The sequence below is a fragment of the Staurois parvus genome, unplaced genomic scaffold (genome assembly GCF_062004578.1).
Source record: "Staurois parvus isolate SC_StPar_1 unplaced genomic scaffold, SC_StPar_1.0 ptg000571l, whole genome shotgun sequence".
Classification (NCBI taxonomy): domain Eukaryota; kingdom Metazoa; phylum Chordata; class Amphibia; order Anura; family Ranidae; genus Staurois; species Staurois parvus.
Window position 1 is genome coordinate 505,010 of NW_028318367.1, and position 19,994 is coordinate 525,003.

General features: G+C 46.2%; 1 protein-coding gene across 1 annotated transcript in view; it reads left to right on the plus strand.

Moving 5' to 3' along the window:
* The window catches only part of LOC149450557 (uncharacterized), a 122,922-nt gene extending 107,934 nt beyond the window's left edge, over positions 1–14,988 (plus strand). The window contains exon 7 of the mRNA XM_089691751.1: positions 13,430–14,988. Within this exon, the coding sequence (XP_089547877.1) occupies positions 13,430–14,035 (606 nt within the window). The 3' untranslated portion in view covers positions 14,036–14,988. The remainder of the gene's footprint in view (positions 1–13,429) is intronic.
* Positions 14,989–19,994: the final 5,006 nt, after the last annotated feature.

Genomic DNA, 19,994 nt, shown 5'->3' on the forward strand with positions numbered 1-19,994 from the left:
TCCAAGCATGCAGCCTGGCTGACCAGGAAAGCGGTAGGGAAGAGTGTGTGGCCCCACCCCCCTTCTGAACCATACCAGGCCATGTGCTCTCAATATGGGGTACCTTGTCAGGGGGGACCCCCTGTGGCAATGCACCTTGTCCCCATACAGATGAGGACAAGGGCCCCATCCCACACCCCTGGCCTGATGGTTGTGGGGGATCTGTGGTCAGGGAGGTCCATCAGAATCTGGAATTCTCAGACACCGACCCCCCATATCAGTGAGTTTGGGGTACATAGTACACAGCACCCCTAAAAAAGGAAATAAAGTGATAAAGACCCTCAATGTCCTCACTGACTGATAGAGTCCTGAGCTGTCATCAGATATATAAAGTAAGGGGCGGGGATAGTGGTGACATCATTGCCCATATATGGCCATATTCACACAATGATGTCATCCTCTATTCCCCGCCCGTTTGCCTACGTGGCCATGTAAGTGAGTCGGCGGGATGAAGTCAGTTGTTGCTAAGGACGCAGCTGTTGCAGGCAGCCATTGCTTCCCTAGCAACCAGGGAGAGCCAGAAGCCGTCACATCGGTCTGCAGCAAATGCGGTAAACGTTGGATGTTCAGAAGAGTGTGGGAGCCGCCAGTGTTCATCCAAACTTCTGTCCAGACTCGGAGCTCATACCTAATGCAGATTATTGTCAGTGTGTGGAAGGATTGAATCTACCAGACCGGGATCTGTAGGTGTGTGTGTGTCACTGCCCGGCACACCAGTCACATCACACACTCCAGGTTGTGCCAATCTGCCCTCAATCATGTGTGTGGGGTGTGCGGGGGTGGGTGGGCAGTGGAAGAAGTGATCCCACCTGGATTATGGATGGGAGGATAGCTCGGGGATCCTCTGAGGTGTGCGGGGATCACTTCTCTGCTCCACAGACCTCAGATTGTATCAGATTGTATGAAAGATTTGTATTTGCCTGTGCGTGTCCAGCCAGCCCCATGTGGGAGAGTCTCCCTCCAGTGGTGATCAGCAGTATTGCAGACTGTGAGATCCGTATCATCGCTGGTATTATCTTCCCAGAGAAAGCTCCACCCTCATTCCTCCTCCACCAATCAAGGATCTCAATCCAGTTAGCCAGTCACTGTGGGCAAGATTTCCTTGACACCCATCATTGGTATAACATCAAGATAAAACCTTGGGATAAAATAAGCCCCATCGTTGGTGTCACTGAGATAAAATAAGCCCTATTGTTGGTGTCAGTGAGATAAAATAAGCCCTATTGTTGGTGTCAGTGAGATAAAATAAGTCCTATTGTTGGTGTCAGTGAGATAAAAAAAAACCTTATTGCTGGTGTCAGTGATATAGAACAAACCCCTTTTTTGTGTCAGTGAGATAAAATAAGCCCCATTGTTGGTGTCTGTGAGAACAAAGTGTACCCCCAGCCATCATTGGTGGTCAGTGGTGGTACTTACCTGATCCCACCCTCCCGCTGCCTCTCTGCTGATCTCGGAGTTCCACTTTCCCTGTCAAAAAGGAGATGCCGGCTCCCAGCAGTCGGGTGTCATTGCAGTGCCTGGTGATGGCAGAGCTCCCGGCTGTCCCTCCTTCCTCCTCCTTGGTCCCTCATTCGGCTCGGATCTCTATAGTTGGATATAAAATCCTCTATTTATCTATCAGGAAGTGTTTCTCGGGGCTAAACCTTCCCTCCGTCTACATTTCTGGATTAGTACATTTCTAAAGCCGGTATAAAGGAATAGAAGTATAAACAGCACTTGTGGGGTTATCTCATCATTTCTTTGTATAATTCTCCTTTAGGGGGCGTGGCAGGGGGTGTGTCCTCTCTGTATGGAGTCCTGGAATCTGTGAGACATGGACATGATGGGACAGGAGACTAAATCCTGGGACTGTCCATCATCATCCGGGACACTCATCACCAATGACAGAGCCGGGGCCACACTACCAGACATTTCTCAGGGCTGCAGTTCCTCTGACCTCCATAAGGTGGTGATCACAGACAGGTAGTCTCTCTGGAAGACAAGAAGTGATGTCAGGTACAGACAGGAAGTGATGTCAGGTACAGACAGGAAGTGATGTCAGGTACAGACAGGAAGTGATGTCAGGTACAGACAGGAAGTTCCATGTGGGAGGAAGCAGAGAGGAGAAGTTGTTGAAAGTGGCAGCAGAGGAGGTAATAAGATGTTATTTCCTATTTACAACCAGTAACCCCCCATCATGTCCGTCCTCTTCCTCCATAGTCACTGTGATGTCTTTTATCTCCAGCAGATGATGATACACACATATATAGTGTGGGAGCCCAGATTAACCCCTTCAGGGGGACGAGTTGATGATAATATATTTGCTCCCAAAGCTGGCCTACATGGTTCAGTTTTATCGTTCAGCCAGCGGGATGACCATAAAAACTGAAGTGATTCCCCCATCCACACATTGGAGGTGGATGGGGGAATCCTCCCCGCTGCACTCTTGTATTCTGACAATGGGGGGACTCCTCCGCTCTCAGAATACACAGATCAGCACTGAAGCTATTGGCTGCAGCCGCTGGGGGAGTGGCTTTTATCCGGCAGTGGCCACACATGGATGGAAATGTGAGCGATCCCTGCTGAACCAGCTGAATTTCCATGGATCTATGGTCACCTTCAGTGACTTCCTCCCCTCCCCCTCATCTCCTTCATGATGGAAGTCATGCTGAGATCATCTCCCATTGGCTGAGCAATATTCTCATTTGTCTCTCAGCTCCTTCTTGCTATTCCTCGTCCTGCCTGTTGTTTCCTTGGATTGATTTTCTGTGTAGTGACCCCGGCTTGGTCTCTTGGATGCGCTCGTCTGTTGCTTGCCCTGACCTTTCTCCTGATTCCTGGATCTCCTCCTCATCTCTCCTCCATATCCTCTTACACAGCTTTTCTCCACACCTGCAGTGACCCTGGGGGGAGGAAACTTGGCACCAGCACGCCGCCAAATCCATCCCCACCATTAGGGGCTCTGGAGACAATTGTCTGCTATTTACACTCCGTTCCTCCGCACGTCACCTGATCACATGACAGCTTACTTCCACAGATTCCGGACAGATTTCTGGATGGTAAAGGTCAAAGTTCACTCTTCAGTTTAGAAGAGGTAGGACGCACCCAGGAACAATGATTTGTTTTATATGGAAGCCTCATATAGAGGACCCCTCAAATCTCCCCATCCAAATGTCCCTCCATCCAGAGTCTATATGTCCTATGACATCATGCTGACCTCACAGCTCCTCCTTCCAATGTTCCTCCATCCGGAGTCAGAGAATCCTATGACATCACCTTGACCTCACAGCTCCTTCTCCCAATGTCCCTGCATCCGGAGTCAGAGAATCCTATGACATCACACTGACCTCACAGCTCCTCCTCCCAATGTCCCTCTATCCAGTCAGAGAATCCTATGATATCATTGTAACATATATGTAAGAGTAGAATCATGTTATCAGTAGCTGAGATGTGAGGTGATCAGTAGAAATATGTAATTGTGAATCTAGTTTTATTCCATGTTGTTACAGATAAGTGTTCGGTATTCAGTCAGAGATATATGTTCACCAATTAGCATCTGAAAGGACAGAGCAGCTTCTAGGCTAGAGGTGACACCTGGATGCCAACAAAACGTTGTCACCTGTGTAGCCACACTTTGCCACCTTCCTGAACCTAAAAGAAGAATCTTAGTCATTTTGGCTACAAGAGTCAGCAGGAAATGTCTGCCAGCTTTGATTTATATCCACAGATCAGAGGAATCTATTTCATCTCTCATAAAAGCTAAAATATTAGTTGCAGAGAGATGTAAATACTTCTTTCTGATTGGACACACTGTAGGCTACATCTGCATGTAAAACTATAATTGTAGCCTCTGTAGAATCCCAGAGAAACACACAAAATGGTCATATGGCGCCTTACTGTGACAGCTGAACAGTGATTGGTACTGTCGCGATCGGACTGATGCTCTGGTGTCAGAAATCATTTTCCTGACTCAGTGATCCAAACCGTTTCTGGCCCATTCAAGATTGGGCACTTCAGAGCACAGAACATCCTGTGGGCTTGTACAGGAACACCCCCCAGGGTTGATTGGCCAAGGGTTAAAGTCCAGCCCACTTCTATATTTTAATAAATTGAAGACCCTGAGATATGGACAGTGTGATTCGTACGGAATCCATATGACTGGTGAATTGTGGACTTTCTCTGACTTGCTCCAGTCGCAGGATAAATCTTTGTAAAAGTTTTATTTCTGTTTTTATTCCCTTTTATTCTATAGTCAATAGCCAATGTTTCTTTTTGTATTTTCTGTAACTGTTTTTTCTTTGTACATATTTTATGCACTGCCCACTTTCGTGATATTAAATCATAAAATTAATAAGTGACTTCTGTGCACTAAGCTCGGGCTCATATCTCCGGAGAGATTGTTGAATTGTAGTGTCTATGTGCTCAGTATAAGTTCATTGCCAATCTGTATGCAATTGTACTGTGTGTTGGCAGATAACATGCAGATTGTAAAGTAGCAGATCTGCCAGATGGAGATCTGTGTGTGTGTGTGGTGGCCTAGCAGACCAGTCTGCGGATAAACTGTTGTGTGTCTGGTGTGGGGGGGTGGACAGTGGAAGAGTGATTAACTCCGGGGTTCTAGCTTGTAGGATAGCTGGAGGAATCCTAAAAAGGTGTGCCAATTGCTAGACTGCTCTCCAACCCTTGCACAAGATTGTATGTAACCTTTGTGTCTGCCTGTGTGTGGTCAGCCAGCTGGATTGGAGTGGAGTCTCCCTCTAGTGGTGACCAGAGGTAGTACAGACTATGAAAGTGTATCACGGCCAGTCTTATATGCTCAAAGTCCCCCTCATTCCCTTTTTACCTCAGTCACAGATGGATCATGCCTCAGTTAGCTAGTCACCATGGGTGTGCGTTTTATCTGTGACAATCACACTGACCTCGCAGCTCCTCTCCCAATGTCCCTCCATCCAGAGTCAGAGAATCCTATGACATCATACTGACCTCATAGCTCCTCCTCCCAATGTCCCTCCATCCAGAGTCAGAGAATCCTATGACATCACACTGACCTCACAGCTCCTCCTCCCAATGTCCCTCCATCTTGTCTTTTTCCCTGTTCCTCTTAGGATGTGGGGCCCCTTGGTATCCTCACATGTAAAGTGGGACTGTTGGTCCTGCGTTGTATGTAATGACATCAGAATGCTGCAACAAGCCTATACCCTGCGTAGTGTGGGGGTCCTGTGGGGGGGAATTATACCTCAGCCTGAAGTGGGGCTTTAATAAAATGGAGACCTGAATGGAGAGGTGAGGAGGATTCTGGGAATATCATTTGATGTGACTCTTTGTGTTCAGATGTAGAGTTTTCCTCCTGTGAAGTCTGGAGATCATATGACATCACATTGCCTCCACCTCCCTCCCTGATAGAAGAGAGAAAGAAGAAGAAGATTCTAGAAGTCACCAGAGAGATCACTGAGCTGCTGACAGGAGAGGTGAGCGGTGCCGGGAATTCTGGGACATTCTCCAGTAACAGACAAGGGATGTGTCTGGATGGTGACTGTATCATTGTGTGTGTCAGGTTCCTATAAGGTGTCAGGGTGTCACTGTCTATTTCTCCATGGAGGAGTGGGAGTATTTAGAAGGACACAAGGATCTCTACAAGGACGTCATGATGGACAATCAGCCGCCCCTCACATCACCGGGTAAGAGGAGACTTTATTGTAAAGGAGAGAGCAGTACGGAGGATCCACCTAGATCCCCCATCATCTGATAAACACATAGAAACAATGGATTCAGTCAGTGTGTGTGTTTCCTACAGATGGATCCAGTCATGGGAACCCACCAGAGAGATGTCCCCGTCCTCTGGATTCCCGGGATTCCACACAGGAAGGTCACACCATCCCTCACCATCATCAGGTAGATGATGACAATTATTGGTAGTTGTGATTTATACACAGCATGTTTGTTACAATGAATGTTTTATTATATCTTTCAGAGTGAATCCTCGGGGATGAGAATATTGATGTTAAAGAAGAGTATAAAGAGGAGGATGAGGAGTATGGAGTGATGGAGGAGTTTTCAGAAGGACACAAGGATATGATGGAGCCACCTAATACCAGGAACCCACCAGAGAGATGTCCCCGTCCTCTGTATTCCCGGGATTCCACACAGGAAGGTCACACCATCCCTCACCATTACAAGGTTGGTGGGATGGATCATCTAGAACATGGACTTATAAAGATGATATGTGGATTTTTTTATGTGACCTTATATTTTACAGATGATATTTTCTGTCATTCCCTTGATTTAGAGTGGAGATCCAATCGATATAGAATTTGAGGTGAAAGCAGAAGAAGAAGAGGCGTATGTGAGGGATGATCAGCAGTCTATGGAGGAGGATGGAATAACGGGGACATTTATAGAGGAGGACACTCCTACAGAGATCAGCACAGGTGGGTCATGAACACTAAATCCATTCCTCCACCCATACTGCTCACTGATTGGTCCAGAGTAGGGCAGGTGCTGGGTGATATCTTTTATTTTTACCTTCATGCATTCTTCAGCCTTTAGAGCCACTTTAAGCCACCACTGATTATTGGACAACACTTGTAGCGCTCACCCCGGATGGGTCGGCTGATATTCCCTCAGGCTCTTTTTCAAAGCTCGCTCAGTGGCAGCCAGGCACACAAGATGGAAAGATGGCGCTGGACCCGTAGGGTTCTCTTCCTGGTATTTTTCTATGAAGGCATTGATGTAGGTGTAAATGATCTGGTTCCTGGGCAGGTGGCTTCTACACCCCCAAGGATCTGCACATCTTCATCTCCCTGGCTTGTAGTGTAAGGCAACGAGAACTGAGAGTGAAGCTCCACACCACTGCTAAGAGGTCCAGATACAATTTTAATTCCAGTAAAAGCCGGTTTAGGGGGTCAGAGTGCAGCCTTCATCAGGGCTTGACTAGCAACAATGGGAACAAACCAGAGGTTTGGTGGCCACACAAGATGCTTGTATTTCACAATGCACAAAAAATACAATTTTAGGTCCAGTTCACTTTGATGCCAGTCAAGCCCTGATGAAGGCAGCGCTCGGACCCTCGAATCGCGTTGGCTACTTCTTGGATTGTACCCATAACTGTTAATGAATAAAGTTGCATCTGGACCTCTTAGCAGTGGTGTGGTGCTTCAATTTCAGTTCTTGTTCCATCCCAGTCACTCTTCTGGCTCCATGAACAGTCTAGGAATATCCCTTTATAGATGATGTATTATGGGGTGACCTGGGATATGGTGCAGGGGGGCTGTGGGGTACTCCAGTAGTAGTGTAGTGACATGAGGACACTATGACTTTCTCACACTTCTCAGTACAGTCCTTCCAGCAGCAACTAATGGACTGAGTGACATGAAGACACTGTAGGAAATGTCCCGCTGTAAGCCAGCTCTAGCATCACACAGTCACTAGGATCCTACACACTGGTCCGTACTCACAATGTCCCTGGATACTTAGATGTCTCCTTCCAATATCAGCCAGACATTCCTCCCATGAACCCTCCAGAACAGATTCTCAATCCGTTCTAGCAAGGTTCAGTACAATAGATCCCTCAGATCCAGCATAGCTGGGACCTCGATCAGCACATTTAGAACCACAGCTGGACTGCCCAGAATGGAAGCAGCTCTTCAGGCTGGGAACTTCTCCTCCTGGACAAGAACAGGGCTGCCTCAGACCCTAGGCTATTTATGCACTCCCTGGCCACCTACTGGGCATCCTCCTCCAGGGATTGGCTGAGACAAAATAAATATGCAGGCTGTGAATCTGCCTTTTCCAGCCCACTATGTTTTATATTACTCCAGAAGGCAGGGGAAGCAGTTGAACCTGAAGCCATTGAAGCCTAGAACAGTCCAAAACATTCAATCACTGATTACAGGGGAGCAAAAAAGGACTAAAGGTGCCTATCTAGAAACCTGTCTAGGAGTGTGCTACGCACTATATAATTTATATTACAACTTGACCCCTGCTCTATATACTGTATGTTGTACAATACATACTCCTGACCCCTGCACTATATACTATCTGTTGTACAATACATACTCCTGACCCCTGCACTATATACTGTATGTTGTACATTACATCCTCCTGACCCCTGCACTATATACTCTGTGTTGTACATTACATCCTCCTGACCCCTGCACTATATACTCTATGTTGTACATTACATACTCCTGACCCCTGCACTATATACTCTGTGTTGTACATTACATCCTCCTGACCCCTGCACTATATACTCTATGTTGTACATTACATACTCCTGACCCCTGCACTATATACTCTATGTTGTACATTACATACTCCTGACCCCTGCACTATATACTCTGTGTTGTACATTACATCCTCCTGACCCCTGCACTATATACTCTATGTTGTACATTACATACTCCTGACCCCTGCACTATATACTCTATGTTGTACATTATATCCTCCTGACCCCTGCACTATATACTCTATGTTGTACATTACATACTCCTGACCCCTGCATTATATACTCTGTTGTACATTACATACTCCTGACCCCTGCTCTATATACTCTGTTGTACATTACATACTCCTGACCCCTGCACTATATACTCTGTTGTACATTACATACTACTGACCCCTGCACTATATACTCTATGTTGTACATTACATACTCCTGACCCCTGCACTATATACTCTATGTTGTACATTACATACTCCTGACCCCTGCACTATATACTCTATGTTGTACATTACATACTCCTGACCCCTGCACTATATACTCTGTTGTACATTACATCCTCCTGACCCCTGCACTATATACTCTATGTTGTACATTACATACTCCTGACCCCTGCACTATATACTCTATGTTGTACATTACATACTCCTGACCCCTGCACTATATACTCTGTGTTGTACTTTACATACTCATGACCCCTGCGCTATATGATCTATGTTGTACATTACATGCTCCTGACCCCTGCACTATATACTCTATGTTGTACATTGCATACTCCTGACCCCTGCACTATATACTCTATGTTGTACTTTACATACTCATGACCCCTGCGCTATATGATCTATGTTGTACATTACATACGCCTGACCCCTGCACTATATACTCTGTGTTGTACTTTACATACTCATGACCCCTGCGCTATATGATCTATGTTGTACATTACATACTCCTGACCCCTGCACTATATACTCTGTTGTACATTACATCCTCCTGACCCCTGCACTATATACTCTATGTTGTACATTACATACTCCTGACCCCTGCACTATATACTCTGTGTTGTACTTTACATACTCATTATCCCTGCGCTATATGATCTATGTTGTACATTACATGCTCCTGACCCCTGCACTATATACTCTATGTTGTACATTACATACTCCTGACCCCTGCTCTATATACTCTGTTGTACATTACATACTCCTGACCCCTGCACTATATACTCTGTTGTACATTACATACTCCTGACCCCTGCACTATATACTCTATGTTGTACATTACATACTCCTGACCCCTGCACTATATACTCTGTTGTACATTACATCCTCCTGACCCCTGCACTATATACTCTATGTTGTACATTACATACTCCTGACCCCTGCACTATATACTCTATGTTGTACATTACATACTCCTGACCCCTGCACTATATACTCTGTGTTGTACTTTACATACTCATGACCCCTGCGCTATATGATCTATGTTGTACATTACATGCTCCTGACCCCTGCACTATATACTCTATGTTGTACATTGCATACTCCTGACCCCTGCACTATATACTCTATGTTGTACTTTACATACTCATGACCCCTGCGCTATATGATCTATGTTGTACATTACATACGCCTGACCCCTGCACTATATACTCTGTGTTGTACTTTACATACTCATGACCCCTGCGCTATATGATCTATGTTGTACATTACATACTCCTGACCCCTGCACTATATACTCTGTTGTACATTACATCCTCCTGACCCCTGCACTATATACTCTATGTTGTACATTACATACTCCTGACCCCTGCACTATATACTCTGTGTTGTACTTTACATACTCATTATCCCTGCGCTATATGATCTATGTTGTACATTACATGCTCCTGACCCCTGCACTATATACTCTATGTTGTACATTACATACTCCTGACCCCTGCTCTATATACTCTGTTGTACATTACATACTCCTGACCCCTGCACTATATACTCTGTTGTACATTACATACTACTGACCCCTGCACTATATACTCTATGTTGTACATTACATACTCCTGACCCCTGCACTATATACTCTATGTTGTACATTACATACTCCTGACCCCTGCACTATATACTCTATGTTGTACATTACATACTCCTGACCCCTGCACTATATACTCTGTTGTACATTACATCCTCCTGACCCCTGCACTATATACTCTATGTTGTACATTACATACTCCTGACCCCTGCACTATATACTCTATGTTGTACATTACATACTCCTGACCCCTGCACTATATACTCTGTGTTGTACTTTACATACTCCTGACCCCTGCGCTATATGATCTATGTTGTACATTACATGCTCCTGACCCCTGCACTATATACTCTATGTTGTACATTGCATACTCCTGACCCCTGCACTATATACTCTATGTTGTACTTTACATACTCATGACCCCTGCGCTATATGATCTATGTTGTACATTACATACGCCTGACCCCTGCACTATATACTCTGTGTTGTACTTTACATACTCATGACCCCTGCGCTATATGATCTATGTTGTACATTACATACTCCTGACCCCTGCACTATATACTCTGTTGTACATTACATCCTCCTGACCCCTGCACTATATACTCTATGTTGTACATTACATACTCCTGACCCCTGCACTATATACTCTGTGTTGTACTTTACATACTCATTATCCCTGCGCTATATGATCTATGTTGTACATTACATGCTCCTGACCCCTGCACTATATACTCTATGTTGTACATTACATACTCCTGACCCCTGCACTATATACTCTGTGTTGTACTTTACATACTCATGACCCCTGCGCTATATGATCTATGTTGTACATTACATACTCCTGACCCCTGCACTATATACTCTATGTTGTACATTACATACTCCTGACCCCTGCACTATATACTCTATGTTGTACATTACATCCTCCTGACCCCTGCACTATATACTCTATGTTGTACATTACATACTCCTGACCCCTGCATTATATACTCTGTTGTACATTACATACTCCTGACCCCTGCACTATATACTCTGTGTTGTACATTACATCCTCCTGACCCCTGCACTATATACTCTATGTTGTACATTACATACTCCTGACCCCTGCACTATATACTCTATGTTGTACATTACATCCTCCTGACCCCTGCACTATATACTCTATGTTGTACATTACATACTCCTGACCCCTGCATTATATACTCTGTTGTACATTACATACTCCTGACCCCTGCTCTATATACTCTGTTGTACATTACATACTCCTGACCCCTGCACTATATACTCTGTTGTACATTACATACTACTGACCCCTGCACTATATACTTTATGTTGTACATTACATACTCCTGACCCCTGCACTATATACTCTATGTTGTACATTACATACTCCTGACCCCTGCACTATATACTCTGTTGTACATTACATCCTCCTGACCCCTGCACTATATACTCTATGTTGTACATTACATACTCCTGACCCCTGCACTATATACTCTGTATTGTACTTTACATACTCATGACCCCTGCGCTATATGATCTATGTTGTACATTACATGCTCCTGACCCCTGCACTATATACTCTATGTTGTACATTGCATACTCCTGACCCCTGCACTATATACTCTATGTTGTACTTTACATACTCATGACCCCTGCGCTATATGATCTATGTTGTACATTACATACTCCTGACCCCTGCACTATATACTCTGTGTTGTACTTTACATACTCATGACCCCTGCGCTATATGATCTATGTTGTACATTACATACTCCTGACCCCTGCACTATATACTCTGTTGTACATTACATCCTCCTGACCCCTGCACTATATAATCTATGTTGTACATTACATACTCCTGACCCCTGCACTATATACTCTATGTTGTACATTACATACTCCTGACCCCTGCACTATATACTCTGTGTTGTACTTTACATACTCATGACCCCTGCGCTATATGATCTATGTTGTACATTACATGCTCCTGACCCCTGCACTATATACTCTATGTTGTACATTACATACTCCTGACCCCTGCACTATATACTCTATGTTGTACATTACATACTCCTGACCCCTGCACTATATACTCTGTGTTGTACTTTACATACTCATGACCCCTGCGCTATACACTTTATGTTGTACATTACATACTCCTGACCCCTGCACTATATACTCTATGTTGTACATTACATACTCCTGACCCCTGCACTATTTACTCTATGTTGTACATTACATGCTCCTGACCCCTGCACTTTGTACTCTGCAGTACATTACATCATTCTGATACCATATAGTTCTAACTTTCCTCTGTAATAGGTTGTACATTACATCAGCCTTACTTCTTTTACGCCATTTCCTGCCAGCTGGACATTTTATATCGGATGATGTGATTGGAGCACAGACTTTTACATGGTGATAATAATGTGATAACAACGTCCAACTTTGGACCCTTAAACAGGAAGTGATAATGAGGGAGGAGTCAATACCCCAATGATGGTGGTCTTCAGGATCAGTCCAGTCTTCATCTTGGTTGTTGTCCCCCCATCCTCACTCTCTGACCTCTGGTGGGGCTCAGCCCCGCTGTTCTTCATGACTAAATCATGGACTAAATAAGGAAGTGCAGTACTTCTTGTGTTGGGAAGATGGCGATGAGTGATAGAGGGGGTGGGGACCCTCGTCCTATAATCCCCTCATCACTGTCCCTCCTATAAAAGACAGTTCTGGTTGTTTCCTCACTCTCTGACTAAGGTCCATGAATAAAGAAATGACCTGGTAGGAGATCAGAGGAGCCATTTCCTAGTTCCCTTGAGGGTGGAATTGTAAGCTCCTCAGAGACCAAGCTGCCTGATGTGGGCGGAGTCCTGGTTTGGGGGAACCAATCAGCTCCTGTCTAGTAATCCTCTTTGTCTTTGTATTTTAGTCCATGGCCGGGAGATGAGGAAAACCTCCGAGGATTGTCTCACTTTGTCTCCAGACTGGAAAGTAGAAGATGAGGACATCACACAGTATAGTCCAGGAGAAAACCCGGCTCCCTCCAATGTCCATCCGGCACCACCCAGTGTAGATGGACCATCGGATTCCTCGTATCCTGAGGAACCTCAGACTGTGCGGGACCGGGCCGGCCTTCCAACAGGGAAGAGCTTCTCCTGTCCTGAGTGCGGGAAGAGGTTCTCTTATAAATCCCATCTTAATAGGCATAAAAGATGTCACACAGGGGAGAAGCCGTATTCCTGTCCAGAGTGTGGGAAATGTTTTTCACATAAGTGCCATCTTGACATACATCAGAGATCTCACACGGGAGAGAAACCGTATTCCTGTCTTGAATGCGGAAAATGTTTTTCACTGAAGTCCCATCTTTCCACTCATCAGAGATCTCACACGGGAGAGAAGCCATACTCCTGTCCTGAGTGCTGGAAATGTTTTAGACAAAGATCAGCTCTTGTCATACATCAAAGATCTCACACTGGGGAGAAGCCATATTCCTGTCCTGAGTGTGGGAAATGTTTTTCAGTAAAGTCCAATCTTTCCAATCATCAGAGATCTCACACGGGGGAGAAGCCATATTCCTGTCCTGAGTGCGGGAAATGTTTTTCAGAGAAGGCCAGTCTTTACAAACATCAGAGATCTCACACGGGGGAGAAGCCGTATTTTTGTCCTGAGTGTGGGAAATGTTTTTCACGGAAGTCCCATCTTTCTAAACATCAGAGATCTCACACGGGGAAAAGTCACTTTCCTGTCCTGAGTGAGGGAAATGTTCCTCACTGAAGTCCTGTCTTCCTGTACATCAGGGGTCCCACACAGCCCTGAAGGTGTAATTAGTGCCTTGAGTGCGGGAAATGTCTTCTAGATGAATGTTGCTGGACATCCCAGCTCTCATGTGGGGAAGAAGCACACCCTGATATACACCTCAGATATACTCCATGGCTGATCATCATGAAAGAAACAGTTGATAAGGAGATCAGAGGTCCCCAAAGACATGGATGAAGTGTGGGACCGGGTCAGCCATTGATGGCAGGAGAAGAAGTTTTCAATGTATTTTCCATCAATGGAAGACATTCCAGCAGCTCAGATGTGATCCTAATAACATTGGTTCCCCCATTCACACAGGAGGAATGGACATGAACTCTCACTGAGGGAATTGCTATACAAACATTCTATGAATAGACCCCCAAATGTCAGGAGACGTTTCTATAAAGACGGGAAGTATGGAGCAGAGAAATGAATAGACCTCCCAGCAATGTTATTACCAGGCTGCAGCTAGGGGGAGCTCTAATGTCACCCCAGCAGAGGGATCCCATCTAGCCCACATTAACCCTCTCACTGCCAGAGCTGTTTCTGCATGATTTTGCACACATGGGAAAATGCAGATTTTGGTCCTGAAGATGAGATAAACCCCCAAACATCTATTCTGTGACATCAGAGGCCCTGGAGAATAAAATGGTGGTGATTGTTAAGGTGTTCCCCGTACACAGATTCCCCTTCATATCCGCCTTTATTTCCTCCTTTCCCCCATTTTCTATGTTGGGATCTTTTCTACAATACTTTGTTATAATAATGGAACACGTTGTGTATTGTATTGTACACCAATAATAATGACTCCGCCCCCACATTCCAGACAAGGGATCTTCCTGACCAATCGGATTCCTTCCTTTACTGTTTCCTGATTTTTATGCTTCAATCTTGTTAAATGTAAAATTATAATAAAACATTTTATTGAACAAAAACTATTGTGTGTGTCGGTGCAATGACGGCAAACTTCAATATAGAACATTGCTCCTCGGTGACACCTCACACCCTTCAATAACGGCGCAGAGTGCGGGGGTCAGCAGTATATCATATACAGCCCACCATACAGAGTGCAGAGGGGGGCTGTAGTGTGTCCCCCCTCCTGATCCATACCAGGCCACATGTCCACAACATGGGGGTCACCTTACCAGGGGGGATTCCCCCAGGCATAGCACCTTGTCACCTTGGCTGGTGGCTGTGGGGATCTGTGGGTGGGGGTCATATTGGATTCTGGAAGCCCCCTTTAATAACAAGGGGCCCCCATATACCGTCCCCCATGTGAATGAGTATGGGGTATATAGTACCCGACAATAGCACCAGCCCAATGACAGCTCCCTAAACTGTCATCATCTACATAAGTGAAGGGACAGGGATGGTGGGACCTCATTACCCAAATGTGACCAGTGACCATATTTGGTCAGTGATGTCACTGATATCCCCGCCCCCTTCCTTACATGGCAGGGATTCCCAATGACATCACTGATTCCTGGGGGTGTGGCCGCTGTACCCATCCATGTCTTCCTCAGGCACCAGTGACAGCGGGAAGCTGTTATATATAGAAGTGGTAGAAATGTCTCTTCTATATGTGATGATCGGCTCCTGCAAAACACGGGACCGGAACAGGCAAAGTTTGGTTTGTACTGTCGTCTCATCCCTACTCTCCGACAACTAAACCCAGAGATCATCCCAATTGGTCATTGTATTTGTCCCTTACATTGGTGACCAATGGGAGAAGGACCCCTTATATCAGTGGTCAGTGTAGTAGTCCCTTACATTGGTGACCAATGGGAGAAGGACCCCCTTATATCAGTGGTCAGTGTAGTGGTCCCTTACATTGGTGATCATTGGGAGAAGGACCCCCTTATATCAGTGGTCAGTGTAGTGGTCCCTTACATTGGTGACCAATGGGAGAAGGACCCCCTTATATCAGTGGTCAGTATAGTGTTTCATTACATTGGTGATCAATGGTGATCAATTGGTGATCACTGATGGGGGAGAGACCTGTGTATAAACAATACAGATCTCTCTCATCAGCTCCTGCGCACTGCTTTGTATGGCTCTGCATAGCAGTGTGCGCACAGTGAAGCACACACACAGCCCCCATAGTGAAACAGCACACAGTTAACCCTTTGATTGCCTCAGATGTTAACCCCTTCCTGCCCAGTGCCATTAGTACAGTGTCAGTGCTTTTTATTAGCACTGATCACTGTATTGGTGTCACTGGAGATGTCAGTGACACCAAGTCAGTTCCCTCCAGTGTCAGAATTCCCGCTGCAATCCCACTATAAGTCATTGACCATTACTAGTATAAAACAAAATCCCAGTATCTACACCACCATTTGTAGACGCTATATCTTTCATGTAAACCAATTAATTTATACGTATTGGGATTATTTTTACCAAAGACATGGAGCAGAATACATATTGGTTGAAATTTAGGATGAAATTAATTTTTTTTTAGGGAGGCAAATTTCATTAGGGAGCAGCGTTGCATGACCGCGCAATTGTCAGTTAAAGTGCAAGAAAATCTTAATGCTGACCAGTCAGAATTGCTGTCTAATATTAATGACTTGTGGTCTAATACTGGTAAACGCATGTCTGCCCCTCCCCCAACAATCTCATGAGTCATTACAACTAGAGGGCGCTATCCAGCAATTGAATGTTGCCTCTGAGAATTATAAAAGACTGTGTTACATATATTGGTCTGTTACAGCCGTACAACTCAGGAGTCATTGGAGGATTAAGGGGTTCAGGAGCTCAATCCTGAAGAGACAATTTAGTGGTGCGAACAAAGACAGAGGCAGAAGTGAGAATAACATCTCCATGAATCCAGATCTGATCGCTCTGCGTCTACTAGACTCTCCTCAACATCTTCCCAATCCATACAATCAAGGTTCTCTGCACTCAGTCAGCAACTAATAAAAGCCGTGCTGATGGTGAAGATTCTAAAATTCAGGCAGCTTTCACCCAGAAGAAAGCAGAAATGGAGGCTCAGGCCGCAGAAATGGAGGCTCAGGCCGCACAAAAGAAAGCAGAAATGGAAGCTCAGGCCGCAGAAATGGAGGCTCAGGCCGCAGAAATGGAGGCTCAGGCCGCACAAAAGAAAGCAGAAATGGAGGCTCAGGCCGCAGAAATGGAGGCTCAGGCCGCAGAAATGGAGGCTCAGGCCGCACAAAAGAAAGCAGAAATGGAAGCTCAGGCTGCAGAAATGGAGGCTCAGGCCGCAGAAATGGAGGCTCAGGCCACAGAAATGGAGGCTCAGGCCGCACATAAGAAAGCAGAAATGGAGGCTCAGGCCACAGAAATGGCGGCTCAGGCCGCACATAAGAAAGCAGAAATGGAGGCTCAGGCCACAGAAATGGAGGCTCAGGCCGCAGAAATGGAAGCTCAGGCCGCAGAAATGGCGGCTCAGGCCGCACATAAGAAAGCAGAAATGGAGGCTCAGGCCACAGAAATGGAGGCTCAGGCCGCAGAAATGGAGGCTCAGGCCGCACATAAGAAAGCAGAAATGGAAGCTCAGGCTGCAAAAATGGAGGCTCAGGCCGCAGAAATGGCAGCTCAGGCCGCACATAAGAAAGCAGAAATGGAAGCTCAGGCCGCAGAAATGGAGGCTCAGGCCGCAGAAATGGAGGCTCAGGCCGCAGAAATGGAGGCTCAGGCCACACATAAGAAAGCAGAGATGGAGGCTCAGGCCACAGAAATGGAAGCTCAGGCCACAGAAATGGAGGCTCAGGCTGCAGAAATGGAGGCTCAGGCCACACAAAAGAAAGCAGAAATGGAGGCTCAGGCCGCAGAAATGGAGGCTCAGGCCGCACATAAGAAAGCAGAAATGGAGGCTCAGGCCACAGAAATGGAGGCTCAGGCCGCACATAAGAAAGCAGAAATGGAGGCTCAGGCCACAGAAATGGCGGCTCAGGCCGCACATAAGAAAGCAGAAATGGAGGCTCAGGCCACAGAAATGGAGGCTCAGGCCGCAGAAATGGAAGCTCAGGCCGCAGAAATGGCGGCTCAGGCCGCACATAAGAAAGCAGAAATGGAGGCTCAGGCCACAGAAATGGAGGCTCAGGCCGCAGAAATGGAGGCTCAGGCCGCACATAAGAAAGCAGAAATGGAAGCTCAGGCTGCAAAAATGGAGGCTCAGGCCGCAGAAATGGAGGCTCAGGCCGCACATAAGAAAGCAGAAATGGAAGCTCAGGCCGCAGAAATGGAGGCTCAGGCCGCAGAAATGGAGGCTCAGGCCGCAGAAATGGAGGCTCAGGCCACACATAAGAAAGCAGAGATGGAGGCTCAGGCCACAGAAATGGAAGCTCAGGCCACAGAAATGGAGGCTCAGGCTGCAGAAATGGAGGCTCAGGCCGCACAAAAGAAAGCAGAAATGGAGGCTCAGGCCGCAGAAATGGAGGCTCAGGCCGCAGAGAAAGAAGCTAAAGCTACCCACCAAAAGGCAGAAATTGAAATACGCGGCTGCTCGGCGTCAAGGCCCAGCCGCATTTATGTGTACTGTCAGTGTGAAGAGGTTATAGTGGTTCTAAAGTTTTCTTTGACATTAACGAATTCTAAGGTAAAAAACCTTCTGTGTCCCAGGATCCTCCCCAGCTCCCTGTGGGCGGGGTTACTCGCTCTGCAGGCAGGGGTACTGCTCCTCTTGTGTGCTCACTCATCAATGCCCAGGACCAGGTGGGGCTGTGTTAATGTGAAAGTCAATGGTTAGGCAGAACCCTGGCCTACAGATGAGTTGTACACCATGTGCAGCTGTGTAATATACATCCCATGTCACTACACACCTTCCTCATTGTATGTAGCATTAGGAGGGACACACTGAGCCCATGTTCTCTCCACCAGCCCAGCGATACCTCTGCCACCTCACTACCAGTGACAGAATGGGGTCCCCCTGTACACCTAGGATGTATCTCATGTGTTCACTTCACTTCACTCCTCAGCTCTCCCATACCATGTGGCCAGGTACATGAGATCTCCATACCATGGGTTTGGTCCCAGATACTTCTGGGGAACTGACACTAGGAGAGAGGCAGAACACCAACCCCCTCACTCCCAGAGAACCTGTCACCTCTGCCAGGTATGATGCTTATTGACCAGCTACTATACTATATGCTCCCTTGTTCTCCCTTTTCCTGGCCTACCAATCTGCATGCTTGGATAAGGGTCTGGTATGTATTTGGGGGGAGACCCTATTCTGTTTTTTAATTTTGTCATGGGGTTCCCCTCAAAATCCATACAAGATCCAATAGGCTTGGTAAGGATTGGGGGGACCTCTATGCTGTTTTTTTATTATTTATTTTTTTAAACCGGCACTTGTTTTGTTTACATTCTGTTGACAGCGGGGAATCCCTCTGGCAGGATGCAGCGGTCGCCTGCTTCTTAACAATCTACTTCCTAATGTATCTGAAAATGTTGTTAGAACTTTTTTGGATTCAGTCAGATTCATTATTATGTCTATTCGGATAGATGTACGCTGCCACTCCCTTTCTCTGTTGGGGTCCCTCAAGGTTCTGTCCTTGGACCCCTTCTCTTCTCCATCTACATCTCCTCCTTTAGTAACTTGATAAACTCCCATGGCTTCAACTACCACCTCTATGCTGATGACACACAAATCTATCTTTCTACCCCTCACCTCACCCCCTCAGTCTCCTCCTCACCTCACCCCTTCAGTCTCCTCCTCACCTCACCCCTTCAGTCTCCTCCTCACCTCACCCCTTCAGTCTCCTCCTCACCTCACCCCTTCAGTCTCCTCCACACCTCGCCCCTTCAGTCTCCTCCTCACCTCACCCCTTCAGTCTCCTCCACACCTCGCCCCTTCAGTCTCCTCCTCACCTCACCCCTTCAGTCTCCTCCTCACCTCACCCCTTCAGTCTCCTCTTGCATTACTAACCTACTAAGTGACATATCGGCATGGATGTCACTCCACTTCCTCAAACTC